We start from the raw sequence: 16,732 nt of genomic DNA on the forward strand, positions 1-16,732 counted from the left end.
ACTATCCATAGTACGAGATGTATCATCTTAAGTGATCTAGCCACATGATAAATATCAAAGCCCACATAGAAAGACAAAAAAGGTTACAGTCCGAAAAAGAGATTGTCACTGAAAAACAGGAATTTGACCTTTAAATCAAAGGTTCAGGTCATAGGCCATTATCAATGGTATGCAATATATCATCTTTAGGTGATCTACCCACATGGAAAAATATAAAAAAAAACTTACATCGAAAGACAAAAAAGTTACAGACCAGACACAAGCTTGTAACGGACGGACAGAGAGTTCACTATAGGGTGACTGCCACTTTTCGTGGTAGAGACCTAGTTATAATTCAGGTATGCATGACTGTTATGTTTTGTATTGTAGTTTTGTAACCCTGATATATTAGTGTTTACATAATGCCTATTGATTTTCTCTGGCTTTTACCATCAATTGTCATATTCTCCTCCACATCATCATAATTATTACATTTTGTACTGTAGTTTGTTTATACTACAATTTGTAATGAAGTCTATTAATCCTAAGACTTTGGCATTTGAACATAGCTTTTCTACAAAACAAATCTGACAATAACATGAATTAAATATATGTATAAAGTATCAATACTTCAAAAAAGTGAAGTAACAACCCTTGAACTAAGAAGTACAATTCACACATGTAAATATTGGTACACAAGTGTAGTAGCTTTTCTGCCTAAACTAGACAGGTTTTTAATGATTTTTTACCAGAAAATGAAACCTTCTGAATTGCCTGTGATATTAAATAGCTTTCATAGAGCTATGTTTAGGAGTGGGCTCTGTCTGTTCAGGATATATACTTGTTGTGGAGAGAAGTCCATAGGTACGGTATAGGTTTGACTGTAATAAAACAAGAGTTTGTGTCAACTGATCCTATGTATTTCACAACATTGAAATAATGATTATTCAATGAAAGTTCAATATAGCAACCTTCCTATAAAGGACTTGCTTCAGAAAAGTGTTTCCTATTCAGAAAGTATTGTTGTCTCAATAAGAAGCAGTACCAGGTACTTTTACCTAAGCTAATGAAAGGTACGTGCAAAATTTAAAATTTCATACATTTTTATAAAAGAAATGTTGAAAAGTACCTCCTACAAAACTAAAAGTACCTGCATTGAAAAAAGATAATGCTAACCCTGACCAGTCAGAATATGTAAAATAAGTTGAGCAAAAATACAATAAAAAACTTTCATTCCATTCTTTACTAGAGGCAGATATCTGAAGGAATGGTTCTAAGGGTTGAACATGTTGGGAAATTTTGTTAAGTTCTTAATTTTGTGGAAACTTTAAACAAAGGGGCATATGATAGCATGGGATTCCTCCTCTATAATTAATTAGATGATTAGAAACCCCCTCTTTTTATAAATTTCTTGATCTTCCTTGCCTTTATACATTTATTAAACTTAACAATGAACATGGTACAGAGCTAACATTAAAAAAAAAAAGGTTGTGAATTTGATTAAAATGTATGTACAATTTTAGAGATTATACTCCCAAAAGGTTTTTTCTTTCATCGAACAAAAAAGCTTTACAATTGTCATGTCAATTTCAACTAAAACAAGGAAGACATGAGTTAATTAAACTAATGAAGCAATTGGAATAAAAAAAACCAAAAAACATAACAAAAGCATCAATTTGGCACATCTAAGGTGTCAAAGTCTAAAATGGACAATATCACTATCTTACTGAATTTATCACAGATAAACACATCACAAATTTACCATGTAGTCACATTCATGATTTGAAATCTTTTACACATCTGCACAAACACTTCGTATTTGTTCATACAATACATAACAATCTGCCAACAGTTTTGTAATGTGTAATTCTAATCCATTGCAGTGTTCTTGCACTGTTTGATTCTTTTTCATACATTTAAATTTTTTTTTTGCGATTGCTTTGACACAATTCAAAGTTTTGAAACTTTTCTGCTGTTATTAAGTCTGGAAATTAGACTGAATTGCCACAAAATTGTTGCAAACTTGAGGTATCAATCTTTACTTTGCATCATCAGTGTTCTGGAAGAGACAAAAACAATGCTTAACAGCAAATAGTGACAGTCAGTTTTTGTTTCTAGCAGTTTTAATAACATACATTTGTACTTTGCTGATATGATTAAGTTCAAACCACCATCTCATGTTTTTTTGAAAATAATAAACATCTTCCTACTTATTGCACAAAACCAGTTTTTAATGGATGAAATTTTAATAAGTATGAGAAATTTCAAAACAATACACTATTTTGGCCCAGTACACACAGGGATAGAAGGTTATACTGATATACCTATATATGGTAATTTAATTAACAGTACATAAGCCAGGTAAAATTCAGGCAGATGGTGATATACATGTACCTTATTTTGTGAATCTTACTATCTCTGAAATAAATTCAATATCCTTTGTGTAAATAAGATTTTAGTACTTCTGAAAAAAAAACCAAAACAAAACAGAAAAATCTCAGACATTTCAATGCTCTCTAATTAGAATTTTTTTAGAGCATATTGAAATCTTATCCAAAGATCCTGAAACTTTCCATTCCTAAATTTTCTTGCAGTGCTTTCTTCTTCTTAACATGCATATGTTTAAAATCAAAGTTATATTATACATTTGTAGTCAGCTAAATCAAATTGACCTGCTTGAACCTTTTCCTTCCATAGAGGTCAAAATACATTTAACGGTGACATTTAATCTGTTCATGAGAAAGGCCTAATTTATGACGTCATAATATGAAATAGCAACAGTGGAGAAACATCTTGTGCATTTCAACCAATTATCAAGGTTTTACAGATGACTCTTCCCAGGATACAGGCCCTGTGCTTGTATGAGTATCAATGGAATGGGCCTGCAACGGTGTTAAGCTTGCCATTGAAGGTGACTAAATAGTGCTCAGAATCGTGGCCCGCTGAGCAATTCGGTTTTGTGCCCATGTTGTTGAATGGGGTAAACCTTGCATGCTATATGCAGAGATCGTCAGGTCATAACACGGAAAACCTGACTGCAAACCACAGCGGTGCAACGTGTTGGGAAAGCTGTAACATTCCTGCCATGTTAAAAAAAGCTGCTGAGGAATTAGACAGGAGTAGTAAATCTGGCTCCACCACAGGAGGCTTAATTTTCTGACCCTTCCCAATTCTCCCTCTTTTCAGTGGCAATCAAAATTTGTCGACATTATTATCCTTGTACCCCATTCCATTTTCATTTCATCATCATTTCATGTTCATTTTGTCATCCAATTCAAGTTCATTGCCTGGATATAGCCAAAATATTGCTGCTTGGGCGAAAAAACACCAATCAATCAATCAATCAATCAACCCCAGGATACAGGATAAAAGGATATTGTATCTTGGGTGTATAGAATTCATATCAGCATTAAAAAGATTTGTTTAGTGTATTTTTCAATAAATCAAAATTACCACCCACCTGATTCTTAAATGTACAATGTATTGGTATTCAAATGAAAATTAACACAAACTCTTGAAGCACTGTAGGACCCATATCTTTGACAACATTGTCAGCATGAAATACTTTTATGAAAAAACTTCTCTGTATCGGCAGTTAAATTTTCTGGCAAGAATAATGATTTGCCATCAGTTGACATAAGATCTTTGTTTTATGGAATTTTATTTTTTGACAAATTGAATGATAACTTTTGTTTAACACCACGGCACTCTATATATGCTCAGCCTACAGGAAATACTGTAAACAACCTTCTATTCCCCAAATTACAGTTAAAATACCATTTGCCATGTAATTTGTATTTCTTCCTAATGTTAAAATTTAAGACAATGCTACTGTATGAAACATGAAAACCCTAGGTTTAAAAAGATTTTTTTTCTTCTAAACAAATCTGCATGAGATACATCACCTAAAACATATAAGTCAAATTTACATTAAATGGCTCAACAGAGTTCAACTTTTATGTTGAAATAGACAGAAATACAGACTAATAAACCAGGAACATTTTATGAAATAAAAAAGCTGTCGTGTTAAGTCCTCCTGTTTAGTGCTACATTTGAATACTGTAAACCTTGAAATTTGTTCATAGCAGTTTTATTTTCACAATTTTCAGCCAAGATCAATAAAGCAAAACTTAAACTGTCTTCCAAGACCATTACAGTACAATTTGATGAACAATCACGAATTTAAAACTGCCCGAAAGCAGATTTATAGCAGAAACGGCTAAAAAAGGTAGCGTGAAAATTTCCTGGTTTATAGTAAGAAAAGAAAGCAGAAATGGGGAGTGTGCCCAAAACACAAAAACCCTTTCAAAAAGCATCTTCTTTACCTTTTCTTTCAAATGAGGGCAGTTCAGCTTATGACAATGGCTTTCAAATGGATCATCTCCCTCTTTAAAATCATGCAAGTTTCCACAGAAAAAACACTTGGCCTTGTCATTATGACCTAAAAAATAAAATAACAAAAGTGTGATAATAAGCTAAACAATAAAGCTTTTACAGCATACTCTCACTCTTTTATGATAATTTCTGTATCTGAAAGACAGCTGAGAAAACAGATTGTAAGCTAAGATATAATAAAGGCCTTTTAAATGTTACATTTTATTAAAAAAAAATAGGGTTAAGAGGTACATTTGTAGGTAAAATCATTTTATGTTTAGCACTGCTATCACTTGGTGTCCATCGTCGTCTCTTGTTGTCATTGTTAACAATATTTCAAACATCTTCTCCTCTGAAAGTACTCAGTGGAATTTGAATGAAACTTAGTCTGACTGTTTCTTAGGGTATCATGCACAAAATGACCATTTGAATTTGTGATCCATAAAAAAACATGGCCACCATTACTAAAAAAAGAAGATAGGGGTCAGACAACAGTTTTTTTTTTTACATATATCTCCAAAGCAATTAGGTTATACCAAATTCTCATACTGGTATAAGTGTTCAGCATAATGACATCTATCTGTGGTCAAATTCTGGTAAAAAGCTGTTGACCCATGTTGGAATTATTGTCCTTTTTGAAAATTTTTGCTGTTTTGATGTATATTACTTTCAAAAAATCTTCTCATCAGAAACTACTGTACAGAATTCAATGAAAGTAAACTATGACTATAGAACAAAGGGGTCAAAATACAATTTTTTGCAAATAACTCAAAAACTGTTGAATTAAACAAAATTCTGATGAACAATATTAATTCACTCCAACATCGAGGGATGAAGCATTTTGAAAATTTCGGCATAAAGATGAACCAATGCCGAAATTTTTAAAATGATTTGTACCTGATGTAGGAGTTAGTGCCCCTAAAACAGATTTTGTGGTTGTTTTTTATGAGTACAACTTTGAAAGTATTTTTCATTGATTTACTGTCAAAATAGAGCATTTTGTTTGAAATGAAAAAGTGGCGAAGTTCCCCTAAAGACATACATACACCTAACATGCTCCTGTCTTTGCACTGGTGTATTTTTAGATATCTATGACCTCTGACCTATCTAACAATCGAGTTATGTTTATTAAGTAGCTGTCTTTGTAAGAATCTTGCAAAATCTAAAAAATATGATACACCCCAAAAAGGCTACATATTTTTATTGTTGTATTTAGCTTATTTTATGGGTCTATACTACGAAATATGTAATTATTCATTCAAATCTGCCTGCTATTAGGAGATAATCCACATTGAAAATCCAATAGATTCTATTGTATTTGGGTGTCATTTACAGAATTATCTCCCTTAAATTTAAAATCTACAGTTCATGCTACATAATTTTCATCTCCTAAGAACACGGGTCATATGAAAAACTGAATGTTAATTTCTGTTTACTATAGCAAGTCAAACAAAATATCAAAAATAAAAATATGTAGGCTTTTTAACCCATGCATCACATTTTGCATGATTCTTAGCTGGAGTGCTACTTAATAAGCTGACTTCATAAACCAGCAATAAATATATTTTCTTATAAAGGTGTATTCCGTCAGTGTTAAAAAATACTGTTCTAAGTGGCAAAAATGATCTCCAGACTCTAGAAATGACAGATGGTCAGACAGACAGGATGATTCCAATATAACATGTATAACAACCACTCATTGAGTTGGAGTATAATAATGTCTCACATAAAGGGCAGGGACGAAAGCATCCTCCTGTTAAGACGAAGTTTCTACCAATTAGTAGTGTACAAAGAAGATTTGTTATAAGGAAGTTAAGACTATCATAATATCATTCCACTGCAACAACCCACATAAAAAAATCTTACTGAAGCCACATAGTATTCAAGAGTATTCAATACTGTATACATACTAATTTTCGCATTGCCCTATTCTTTGCCTTTTTGGCATTATGAAGAAAACAAAAAATAGTACCCATGAAATTGATTTGTATAACTATATAACACTAATCATTTCTCTGAAACCACGAAAACTGATCCAGATATTGCAGGGCATCAAAACCGTCACCTCAACAATACAAAATCAGTATTATAAAAAATGAAGACCTCTATGTAATCTTCAATTTTTATCTCAGGCCAAAACAAAATATATGCACATTTGTAAATAGGTAAAATCATATTATTTTTGAAAATCATTTTATATAGACACTTATGGGAGGATTTCTTGTCTCTAATAGTGCTAAACTAGAAATGAAAGTTTCATGGCATTTCAATAAAAAATGATACCAATAAAATATGCTAGGGTAGGAAGAAAAAATAGGGTAAGGAGGGTAACCTTCAACAAACAAGCGTTTTTTCTCTGGCCTTAATACATTGGAAAGAAATATGGTAAAACCCAGATTTTAAAATGGGGAAATCTACAACAAAGCAAATATCAAACCAATCTTCTACAAATACATTTTCATTTTCATTTTTTTAAATTTATTTCAGTATATGTACAGGTAATTTTCATCACCTTTTTTCAACTTTTTTCCACCTTTTTAAAAAAGGTGTTCAGTAATTAGGGACCCTTATACTTGTTGGCAGCATATGGCAATTCTTAATACCAAGTAAATTTAAAATAAACTGCCATCAAAATGCGAAAAAAATATACTAATATTATATGTACCTGTATAAAAGAATCCTGCCTTTGCGATATCTAATTTTGTAGGCCTGCTAAAAGATAAATCTGCATCAAAACTCTTTTCTCTAATAGGCAAACCACTATATTCCTTAAATATAGGTGTATTTATTGATGGAACACACTCCTCTTCACTGTTTTGTTCAGAACTTCGATTTCTATCCGATAATTGAGAATCAAGTAAACTATATTGCATTCCCCTGTTAATAGGTTCCCCTTGTGGAATTTTAGGATCAGTTTTGTCCTCCTCCTGTTCTTCTTTTGATAACCACAGATCTTTACCACTTCCACTTATAGCTAAAGCTACATTACTCCCTTTGGCTTTAAATAATGATGTAGAATGTACTGTAAAAAATAGTAAAATAATTTTTCAAAACTATTTTTTTTCAATATATAAGGACAATTTATGAAAGGATTAGAAGTCATTCAATCATTTTCAGCAATAATTATTGTCTCTTCATACTTGATTAAGAACATGTGGATAAAGTCTAAACTTGATAGTATAAGACAGAGTCATATGGTCTATTTAAATGACATCACATTCAGCATATACAACTGTACATCAAATCTGATGGAAACTGGTTTATGGTTATATACAAGACAAAAAAGGATATCAGATGTGAAGGCTACAAGGACAGTTATATTTACAATGTATGTTAATCACATCAACTTTCTGTTTTCTGGGCTCCCATTGCAATGTCTTCTGGTCTTACACCAGTTGACCTGGATATAAAACACCAATCAAATAACTTTTGCAAATTTTAATTGAAGAACTTCTCTGGATTTGAATGTAAAACTAAAATGTCCTTACACAAGACCTTATCAAAGACCTGGGATTTCTGTAAAAACCTTGAAAAAATTCCTCTTAAGGAGGCAAAGGGGTAAAACTTTGTTTTTTAACACGATGGCACGTATTCAACTAGTAAATTTTGCAATGTTCAAATTTATTTCAAACACTTTAGTTTTTAGACAGATTTCGATATTTTCAGAACATACTTCTTTCTCCAAAAAGTGGTATTTTACCACAATCTACCATGTACCTAAGTCAGGAAAATATTGTCAACATTTTCAACAATTATTAGAGACAAAACATTGAAAATCTAAGATATATATGTTCACATGCATCAATCTGCAATTGGCTCAATTTTCATGGAAATTTGCCATTTTCAAAAAAAAAAAAAAATCAACATCTGTGAGAATGAGAACATAGATTAATATGATATTGAAAAACTTTATATTCCTTTTATTGTTTATTTACTGTGCTGAAGAAATTTCACTATTTCAAAGCTTTTTTTTTTAAACTCTGCCACATTTCATCCTAAACTATGTAACCTTATGTAGCTTAGTACAGTACACAACAAAGAAACATTACTGCAGACACATGCATTTAATAGGTTATCCTTGAAAGACCAAGGCATTGGTTGGCACAAGACAAACCTTATTTCCAAACAATTATCATCTATTAAAAAAGTTATATTCTCTAACTAAAATAGTAAGAATAAAATAAATTGAATGTAAAGCAGTAAAAACTTTCAAATAAAGTTTAATAACTCCTTTGACCTCTTCATACTGTAATTGATTTATAAAAAAATATGAACAAACCAGTATTCTGACTAGAATTATGAGGCTGGTTTTGATTACTTCCCATGTTGGTACTAAGGTGCACTACAGGTTCTCTTGGGAGAGGCATTCTTCCATCTGGAATATAAACTTTATACATGTAAGAATGGACAAAAACATTTATATACACTTCCTTTTTGACCCTTTGGATTTCTTGCTGTGAGCAAGCATTTAAAAATTTTAGCCATATTTAAATATTAAAAATGCAAAATTTTCAAATAGGATTTTCTCTCTTTAGAGTCCTGCTACAATTATCATTATTAATGCAAGGTCCAATCTTTCTATAATTTTCAGTTGCACTTACAATATATGTACAAACGAAAGGAAAGCACATTAATCTATGTTAAAGATCACAGTGCAAACAGTGTAAAAGGTGATACACTTCATTACATTGTATACATAAGTAGAATTTCAAAAGATTTCAGAATTTTAAATAGAATTAAAAGAGTTATATTATTACTTTAAAACAGAGTCCAATTTTTGTTTACCCACTAAATCCAAGAAAATTGGAACCCCACAAACATTAGTAATTTTACAGTATAAAAAAAGGCAAAATATACAAACCATTATTCCCTCCAGCGGATGGAGCTTCATTTAGAGGTCTTATATTTTCTGCCAACAGAAGGATGGCCTCCTCACATGAAACATTATTATCTAAAATAGAAATAGTACTATCTATAACAAGATATTGATTTTTTTTATCAGTATCACAATAGGCAATAACCACATTATTGCTTCACATTAACCAGTCTAACCTCTGTATACATTACATGGATCATTACAGTATATCTATCTGTAACATGAAAACTGATTTGTTCAACATGTCATAGTTTTCTTTTCCTCTTTCGTCTTCCCTGGACTTGACTTTTTATGAGCAACTCAGCAGGTGCTTCTAGAAAAGCAGAGGATGCTTACCCTACCAGTGCACCTGGTCCATGCTCCCAGTTTTTGGTGGGGCCTGAGTTGCTCATTAACTTTTGTTACTTTGTATGTATAATTTTTGTTCCTTAAAGGGAAAGGCCACCTTTGTATTAGAAATGGCTCTTATGATAAATCATACCCACATACAGAAAAATAAATAACCTTTATTGCAAAATACGCTTTTATAAAATGCTCAAGGCTACACAAAGTTCGAAATCTTTGAAATATATGTAAATAGCCATCTTGCAGAGTTCTCCTTTCTGAAGGAAGATCATAAACAAACAAGTCTTTAATGATGTTGAAATTAAATAAAGCTAGTGATGAAAACTTTCAGCATTTATGTAAAAAGGCATTCAATAACTGTTCCTCTTTTAAACTCTTTTAAATATTATTCTTCTATCTGTTTATATATACAAACCTCTTTCTTCTACAGAATCTAGAGCTCCAGTACAACTGTTTTCTTTATTGCCACAATATCCTAATACTGAAGTCTCATCAGCATCTATACTTATTCCTGTAAATAAAATGAAGTTCATATGGGTTTACAGTAATATAAGTTAGGCACAGCATACAACCGAGCATCACACAAAAAATGGGACAATAGCTGAAAAGGGAAAAATAGGTACACCTTGTTGTCCATTTAAAAAAAAATTAGTGTACCGGATCTAGATACTGTAAATTAGTTATTTTTTTTTTTATTTCTAATTTTATTTATTAACTGTATATTCAATTTCAAATCAATTTAAAGGCTACTCTGAATTCACTCCATGAACTATTTCTGAGGGCTCATCTGATACCATGCTCTTATTGTGTGTATGTCTACACATTTGGCCTCACATGCAATGTCTGATTTAAATACTGTGGAAGTACAATTGTTTATTGAGCACCAGCTTTTGTGGTTAGGCCAAACCACAAAATTTGGTTCCAAACGAAAAGGGGATTTCCTTTGACGAGTATACTGGAAACCTTAAAACCACAAATTCAAGAATCCACGAACTTGTATTTCTTCTCTAAGCCACTAAAATTGGTATCCACAAATTAAAGTACTTTCACAGTACAATGCAAAGCTACATGCATTTTTATATGTATTATGTAACAAGGTAAAGTAGTTTCAGCATGATGGATATTGTGAATTTCATTTCTGACTTTGGAGACAAGGTTATTCCACTTTCAGCCATGTGAGATTTCCTGATCTCATCCACAGGTGAGATAAAACAAGTAATGTTTGTGAAGTATCCTATAATTGAAAGATTCACAACATACAATTACAATTTTTCTCTGACATATTAAGGTCATTATGAGACAATTCTGGGATCATTAGGAGCAAAATTACATGTAAGAATTCATATAGAGTGATTGTAGTTCTATATACAAACCACCATTCTGCTCATGAACTTTATTTTCATTTATGCCTCTTCCTACATCTAGTTCATCATTTGCTGGGGGATTTTCTTCAAGAATCAAACTCTCCTCTGAAAAAAAAGTTATACATCAAATATTTTTCATCTGCAGAATATTTATCTTGAATGTACAAATATATACTACTACAATAAGTCCTATTTTTTCTAACTGGGATGACATTATAACGACAAATCAAATATATAAACTTTCAACCAAACCGAGGGCAATTTTTAAACGGAGTTCTTATTTTGGCATATTTTAGCAGTCTATCTGAAATATAATTATATCAAACATTTACTATGGGCTTCAATACTTAGTACACTAATTACAGCCCCTTGACTGATCCACACAACTATTGGATGGATCAATGTCCACTGACTGATTGATCATGGACAGATCGATAATATTTGACTGGTGACCAATCTGATTGCAGTTTTGTTACATTAAATGACAAATTACTAATTCATGTAAATTTAAGAATTTCATTGGAGTGACAACAATATACTACCACATTACATTAAATATTTTAATTAAATTTAAAGTATGAAATATACATTTCATATGTGTAAAAAAAAAAATAAATGTAAAATAATAGTAATTTATTGATGTTTAAATCTATTGCATTATGTAAATATGTGTAAAAATTGACAAACGAAACAATGAAATCTGTAAAATATATTGACCACTCAGTGGTCACGTGATCAATCACCAGTTTAATGGATCGGTTTGATGGATCCAAGACTGATAGGAGACTGATTGGTGATAAATGACTGATCCTCATTTTAGTTGCATGGATCAGTTCAGGTACTGTAGCATTTGCCAAAATTTAAAAAAAAACATCAATTTTTTTTAGCATACATTTTTTGCCTCAAGATTGCCAAATTTTACACCAGCCAAAATAAATCTTCATATGGTATATAACAAATATAAAACCATAATGGAGATGTCACTATTCTTTCTTATAAAACTAGAAAAAATGAATTTTACACTTCTTGACAATGATTATGTTCTATTTATATATATCTACACACTACCATTTTGTTCAGTATCAAGTGCTACATTGGGGCCGTTTGCTCTATTCCTACCATAACCCACAAGTGGCACTAGTTCAGCAGTTTGATTTGTTTCTGAAAAAGAAATTTTAACCTTCAAATATCAAGTCAAATGTAGAAAAAATTTTAATAAATGAGACAAGGAAAAACACTCATTAAATCAAATCTAAGAACAATATACAGCAAGTAAAATTTATATATTTTTTTCCTTTTGTAAATGGCACTATTCCTCAGCTCACTAGACATTGTCCCTAGCAGGGCTTAGACCCCCAGGTCCAAAGCCTGTTGAACCTTGTACATTTAAGGACTAATGTGGACACACACAATTCATATCAGACAAAATTTTTATGGGGATAAACTAAGCACTTTTGACATGCAATTTTGCAGTCATTTCTAAAACACCCAACTCTAAAAGGCAATCAGTTCAACTTTTTTTTGTTGACAACACAATGACAGAATATAACTGCAAATTTACTTCAAACATATATTCCTGACAATATGTACATCCCAATATGATAATTTAATACCCCATTAAGATTCATAGCAATCCTCCATGTCACTGAGGAGGAGTTGCAGACAACACATCAGACAGAGTTTTGTCTTAGACCAACAGCCATCATTTCTTCAATTTTCACCTAAATACAAATTTCAAACAGTATGTACATCTCCATATGGTAATATTACATCCCACAAGTTTCATAACAATGCAGCAAGCTGCTATGAAAATAGTTCAGACAGACAGACAGACAGAAAGAGTGAAAACTTTATACCTCCCCTAAACTTCCTTTCCCAGGTGTATAAAAATGTTTTGATTTTAATTTTTTTTAAATGACTAATGTTCATCTCTTTCAAGTAAAGAAAAAAGGTGAGTACATTGTAGTGGTAACAGTTGAATTTTGTAAAGTAATGGCACCACAATCTCTCTGGCTTTTTATATTTTTTTGTAGTCTATTCTGAAGCTAAAGTAAGATATTGTGTCAAAAAGGTTGCTTTAAATTCAGAGGAGATTTCAAAAAAGAATCTAAAGGATAAATGACATCTTGAAATGTCTTTTCAGTCAGGCCCAATTAGGTGGATCCTGCCATTCTTGTATTGTAATGATGTATAAAACGAGGAGTTTGATTTAATGAAATATGATGTTTCTTTTTTTTTTTTCCAACATCCATGCCCAGTAATTTTTTAGTGTAAGGCTATGGATCGTAAAAACCTTTAAGGTTATTAAAACATAATTATGAGGTAATGTCTGTGTTTATATTATCAATCTCATGAACAAAGACCCCTGTGATATAAAACTGTTTCTGGCTTATATGTGGACTGAAGAACAGAGAGATGTGCAGAAAGGGTTTTTCACTGTATCTCCAGACTTTATCAGAATATAAAAAGTCATGTACTATGTCTCACCATTTACAAATTTAATGAGAGTTGGGTCCTGATTATTGCCTGGTGTATTGCCATTTTCATAAGGTCTCCCTTCAAAATAATCTGAAAGAAATAAAGCATCTTATTATGTCAGTAAATTTTCTACTTTCTGTTCAGATCCTGTATTTTTCCCTTAACACTTCCATAATCATGAAAGCTGAAATTAGAGTGGCAGATCAGAAAGTTAAATGAATTACAGTGAGATTCTGCATGCAGTAACTGAATATGGAACAATAAGCAGATCTATATTTTTCTAAATAAGTTGCTAATAACAGAAAACTGAATTTGATCATTTTTTTTTCCTGTCATGCAGCCTCGTACCTGCAGTAGGCTCAAAGAAAACTCCTCCAAAAATTCCTAAGAGAATGTCTGAAAACAGTACATTTTCTAGATAGATTTTCACATAAAAAATCATGAATCTGCAAAGAAAAATCTAATCACAACTAAATTTAAAAATCATCTCTTTCTCATGATCAAAATGCTACATGGTTGCAAGATTAATAAGAATCTATACTCAAGTCATTCTATTAATGGACAAACCAGTCAAAAACTACAGGTATAAACCCATTTGTAACAAGTTGCATGTGTTGTAAATAATCTTTACCCTGGTCTTCATGCCCACGTTTTAATAGTCTTTTAATGTATCCTTTCTTCCAGAGAAAAACCAATATAGCAGCCACAACAGAAAATATTAATCTGCAAAAGACGGAAGATTGCTGTTACATACATTTAAATTATGAAAGGTGTTTTTATTTCATTTTTGTTGTTTATCCCAGTTTTTGCCAGCTTATTGGCATGTACCATTTATCGCCCTTCCATGAAAGATTACCAGATTAGTAATTTTGTTATTTTCTTTATTCAATTATTAGTCGGTTCCAAAATGATTCAATCATAATAAAAGCCATACCACACAAACCAGACTGGCTGACTGTGAGCAAGCATTAATGTTGATACCGCCACTTGCCTCAACCCCAAAAGTTGCTCAGACAAAAAAAAAATAGGACATGCATAAAGGTATCCTGTGATGAAAAATGTTTAAAGATTTATCAAATTCCAGTCAAAGGGAATAAAAGTTGGGGACAAGATGGTCCCTCCTTGGTCACTGAATTACAGTAATACAGAGTCTATGCTTTGCTCCAGAAAACCCCCTAAAGTCAGATGGAAAATAAAAATAGGAGATGCACAAAAGAACTATGTGATAAAAACAGGCACTTGATTCACTTTAAAAAAGAAGAATTATCTTAAGGTTTAAAATGTATTTAATTTCATCCAACTTTTTCTTCAGTTTTCCTAAGATTTTAGAGTATAGAATGCATTGCACTCTGAAACTGATATTCATACATTACATTCAAGTTGGAAAGTACTACTATTACCTCTGAATCAGGTCTAAGTTCATCATGTCATGTTAGGTCATATGCATATGAAACAATAAAAACATTAATATTGTCAAAAATAATAACTTACATAATAGAAACTACAATAGCTATAACAGAACCATTCCCGTCATTTTCAGATTTAACTACTGGTACATATACCTTTGGGGAAATAACCATATCTAGAAAATATAATGAAAATTTAGATTTTTTAATGCATCATAGGCATGAATCAAATAAAGATGTCAGTCATAAGTTACAATACTGTGGTCCTTTTCACAAAAAATCGTAAGTGTAAAATTAGTCGTAAGTTATAACGTCTTAGTATATCAAAGTATTGTGACGACATAACTTACGACTAATTTTATTCTTACGATTTTTTTTAAAAGGGCCATAGAGTTATGTCTGCTCAAGTGACCACGTGTATTCAGTGATAATCTGTCTTTAAAAAATAAAAAAAAAAAATATCAAAATCTTCTTATGTAGTGCATTCTATGTAAAATTAACCTGTATATAAAACCTGCCTTATGTAACCATGATTTTGTTCTCACTTGGAAAGTCAGGTTTGACTGTAGTTATCAAATGTGAGTATTTCTAAGGACAATTTACCTCTGAAAACACTGTCTTGTAACAACATTTCCTTCTGGGAGGGGTTAAATCCAATTTCACATCGGTATGTCTTGTTGATATCATCTTCAGAAAAATTCAGTATTGTCAACCTTACACCCTCAGGGACAACCTCTGGTCTAAATTTATTATGAAAACCAGATGATGGTGTGTTATCAAAAGAGCACATTAAATCATCTTTATACCATCTCCTAGTATCAGCTGGTGTCTGCAATGTTTCGTTTAATGTGCAAAGCAATGTCAGATTGTCGCCATAGTTGTCAATTTTTTCCACAACCATCCAATGAGCTGCAAAAATCTAAGTACTGTAAGCATTTATATAAATATTACATGTAGATGTATTATGAGTACAGAATTTTGAACATACATTTTTGTACATGCACATCAGTGTTTTTGAGTAATACCAAATTTTTGGCAGCTAATTCCCAAATGGTTAAAGTTACATGCACAAGCGAAAAATTTTAACCCACTTTTCTTTGGATAGTATGACACTTTACTGTACAATTTCAAAAAGACGGATACATATTTGTATGCTTTTAATCTAATTATTGTCCAAACATAAGGAAAATGCTGGTTTCTGGGCCCATATTTTAAAGCAGACCCCAACCCCAAAGATCAATCCCAGCCTTTCTTTGGTGGTATGACATCTGTGGTACAATTTCAAAAAGATAGATACACATCTAATTATTTATTGTCTGGACATTGGAGACATACTGGTTTCAGGCCACTTAACAGACCCAAATTCCAAAATAGTCCTAGTCATATCTCAGCTTTTCTTAAGCATGATGTTAAGTGGTATAATTTCAAAGATCACTTAAGTTAGTAGCCAGACATTTTTCCGGTTCATGAAAAATTCATAAATTGTTTTTATTTCTATAATACTGTTATTTTCTTTACACTGCAATTCTAATCATTTTTAATCAGGCTTGATTTGTATAATGTGTTTGTTACATTTCTTTTCCACCAATGGCTCCCGATAGTGATGTAACAATTTTAACAGGTTATTCAAGCAAAGGTAGGAAAGTAGTCTTGGCTAAAGTGACATATGTATATCACCAATAAATATACCGTCAATGCATTTTGGTTGCTCAAATAGAACAATTGCAGTATAAATACTAGTTGGGCTGCATATATATTTTGGAGTGGAAGCAAACTCCTGTGCTTTAAGGGCTCTTTTTTTAGTATATGTTTAAGTTATGCCCCCTAAGATAAATCAAAACCTTCCTTAAGTGGTATGACACCTTGTGATATAATTCCAAACAAATCTTATACACTTACATATACATGCA

At 31.7% G+C, this 16,732-nt stretch overlaps 1 protein-coding gene across 2 annotated transcripts in view; it reads right to left on the bottom strand.

The window, feature by feature from the left end:
* Positions 1–6: 6 nt before the first annotated feature.
* LOC148617004 (uncharacterized) overlaps positions 7–16,732 on the bottom strand; it is a 19,893-nt gene continuing 3,167 nt past the window's right edge. For both annotated transcript variants that reach the window (XM_088584237.1, XM_088584238.1), the window contains exons 3-14: positions 15,426–15,731; positions 14,908–14,998; positions 14,048–14,139; positions 13,426–13,506; positions 12,007–12,099; positions 10,948–11,043; positions 9,990–10,085; positions 9,215–9,304; positions 8,633–8,728; positions 7,019–7,375; positions 4,305–4,420; positions 7–2,038 (exon numbers count right to left, since the gene is read on the bottom strand). In XM_088584237.1, the coding sequence (XP_088440363.1) occupies positions 2,018–2,038; positions 4,305–4,420; positions 7,019–7,375; positions 8,633–8,728; positions 9,215–9,304; positions 9,990–10,085; positions 10,948–11,043; positions 12,007–12,099; positions 13,426–13,506; positions 14,048–14,139; positions 14,908–14,998; positions 15,426–15,731 (1,535 nt within the window). In that variant the 3' untranslated portion in view covers positions 7–2,017. The remainder of the gene's footprint in view (positions 2,039–4,304; positions 4,421–7,018; positions 7,376–8,632; positions 8,729–9,214; positions 9,305–9,989; positions 10,086–10,947; positions 11,044–12,006; positions 12,100–13,425; positions 13,507–14,047; positions 14,140–14,907; positions 14,999–15,425; positions 15,732–16,732) is intronic.

Source organism: Perna viridis, chromosome 5 (assembly GCF_037379345.1).
Source record: "Perna viridis isolate PV_CMFRI_1.1 ecotype Kerala chromosome 5, ASM3737934v1, whole genome shotgun sequence".
Taxonomy (NCBI): Eukaryota; Metazoa; Mollusca; class Bivalvia; order Mytilida; family Mytilidae; genus Perna; species Perna viridis.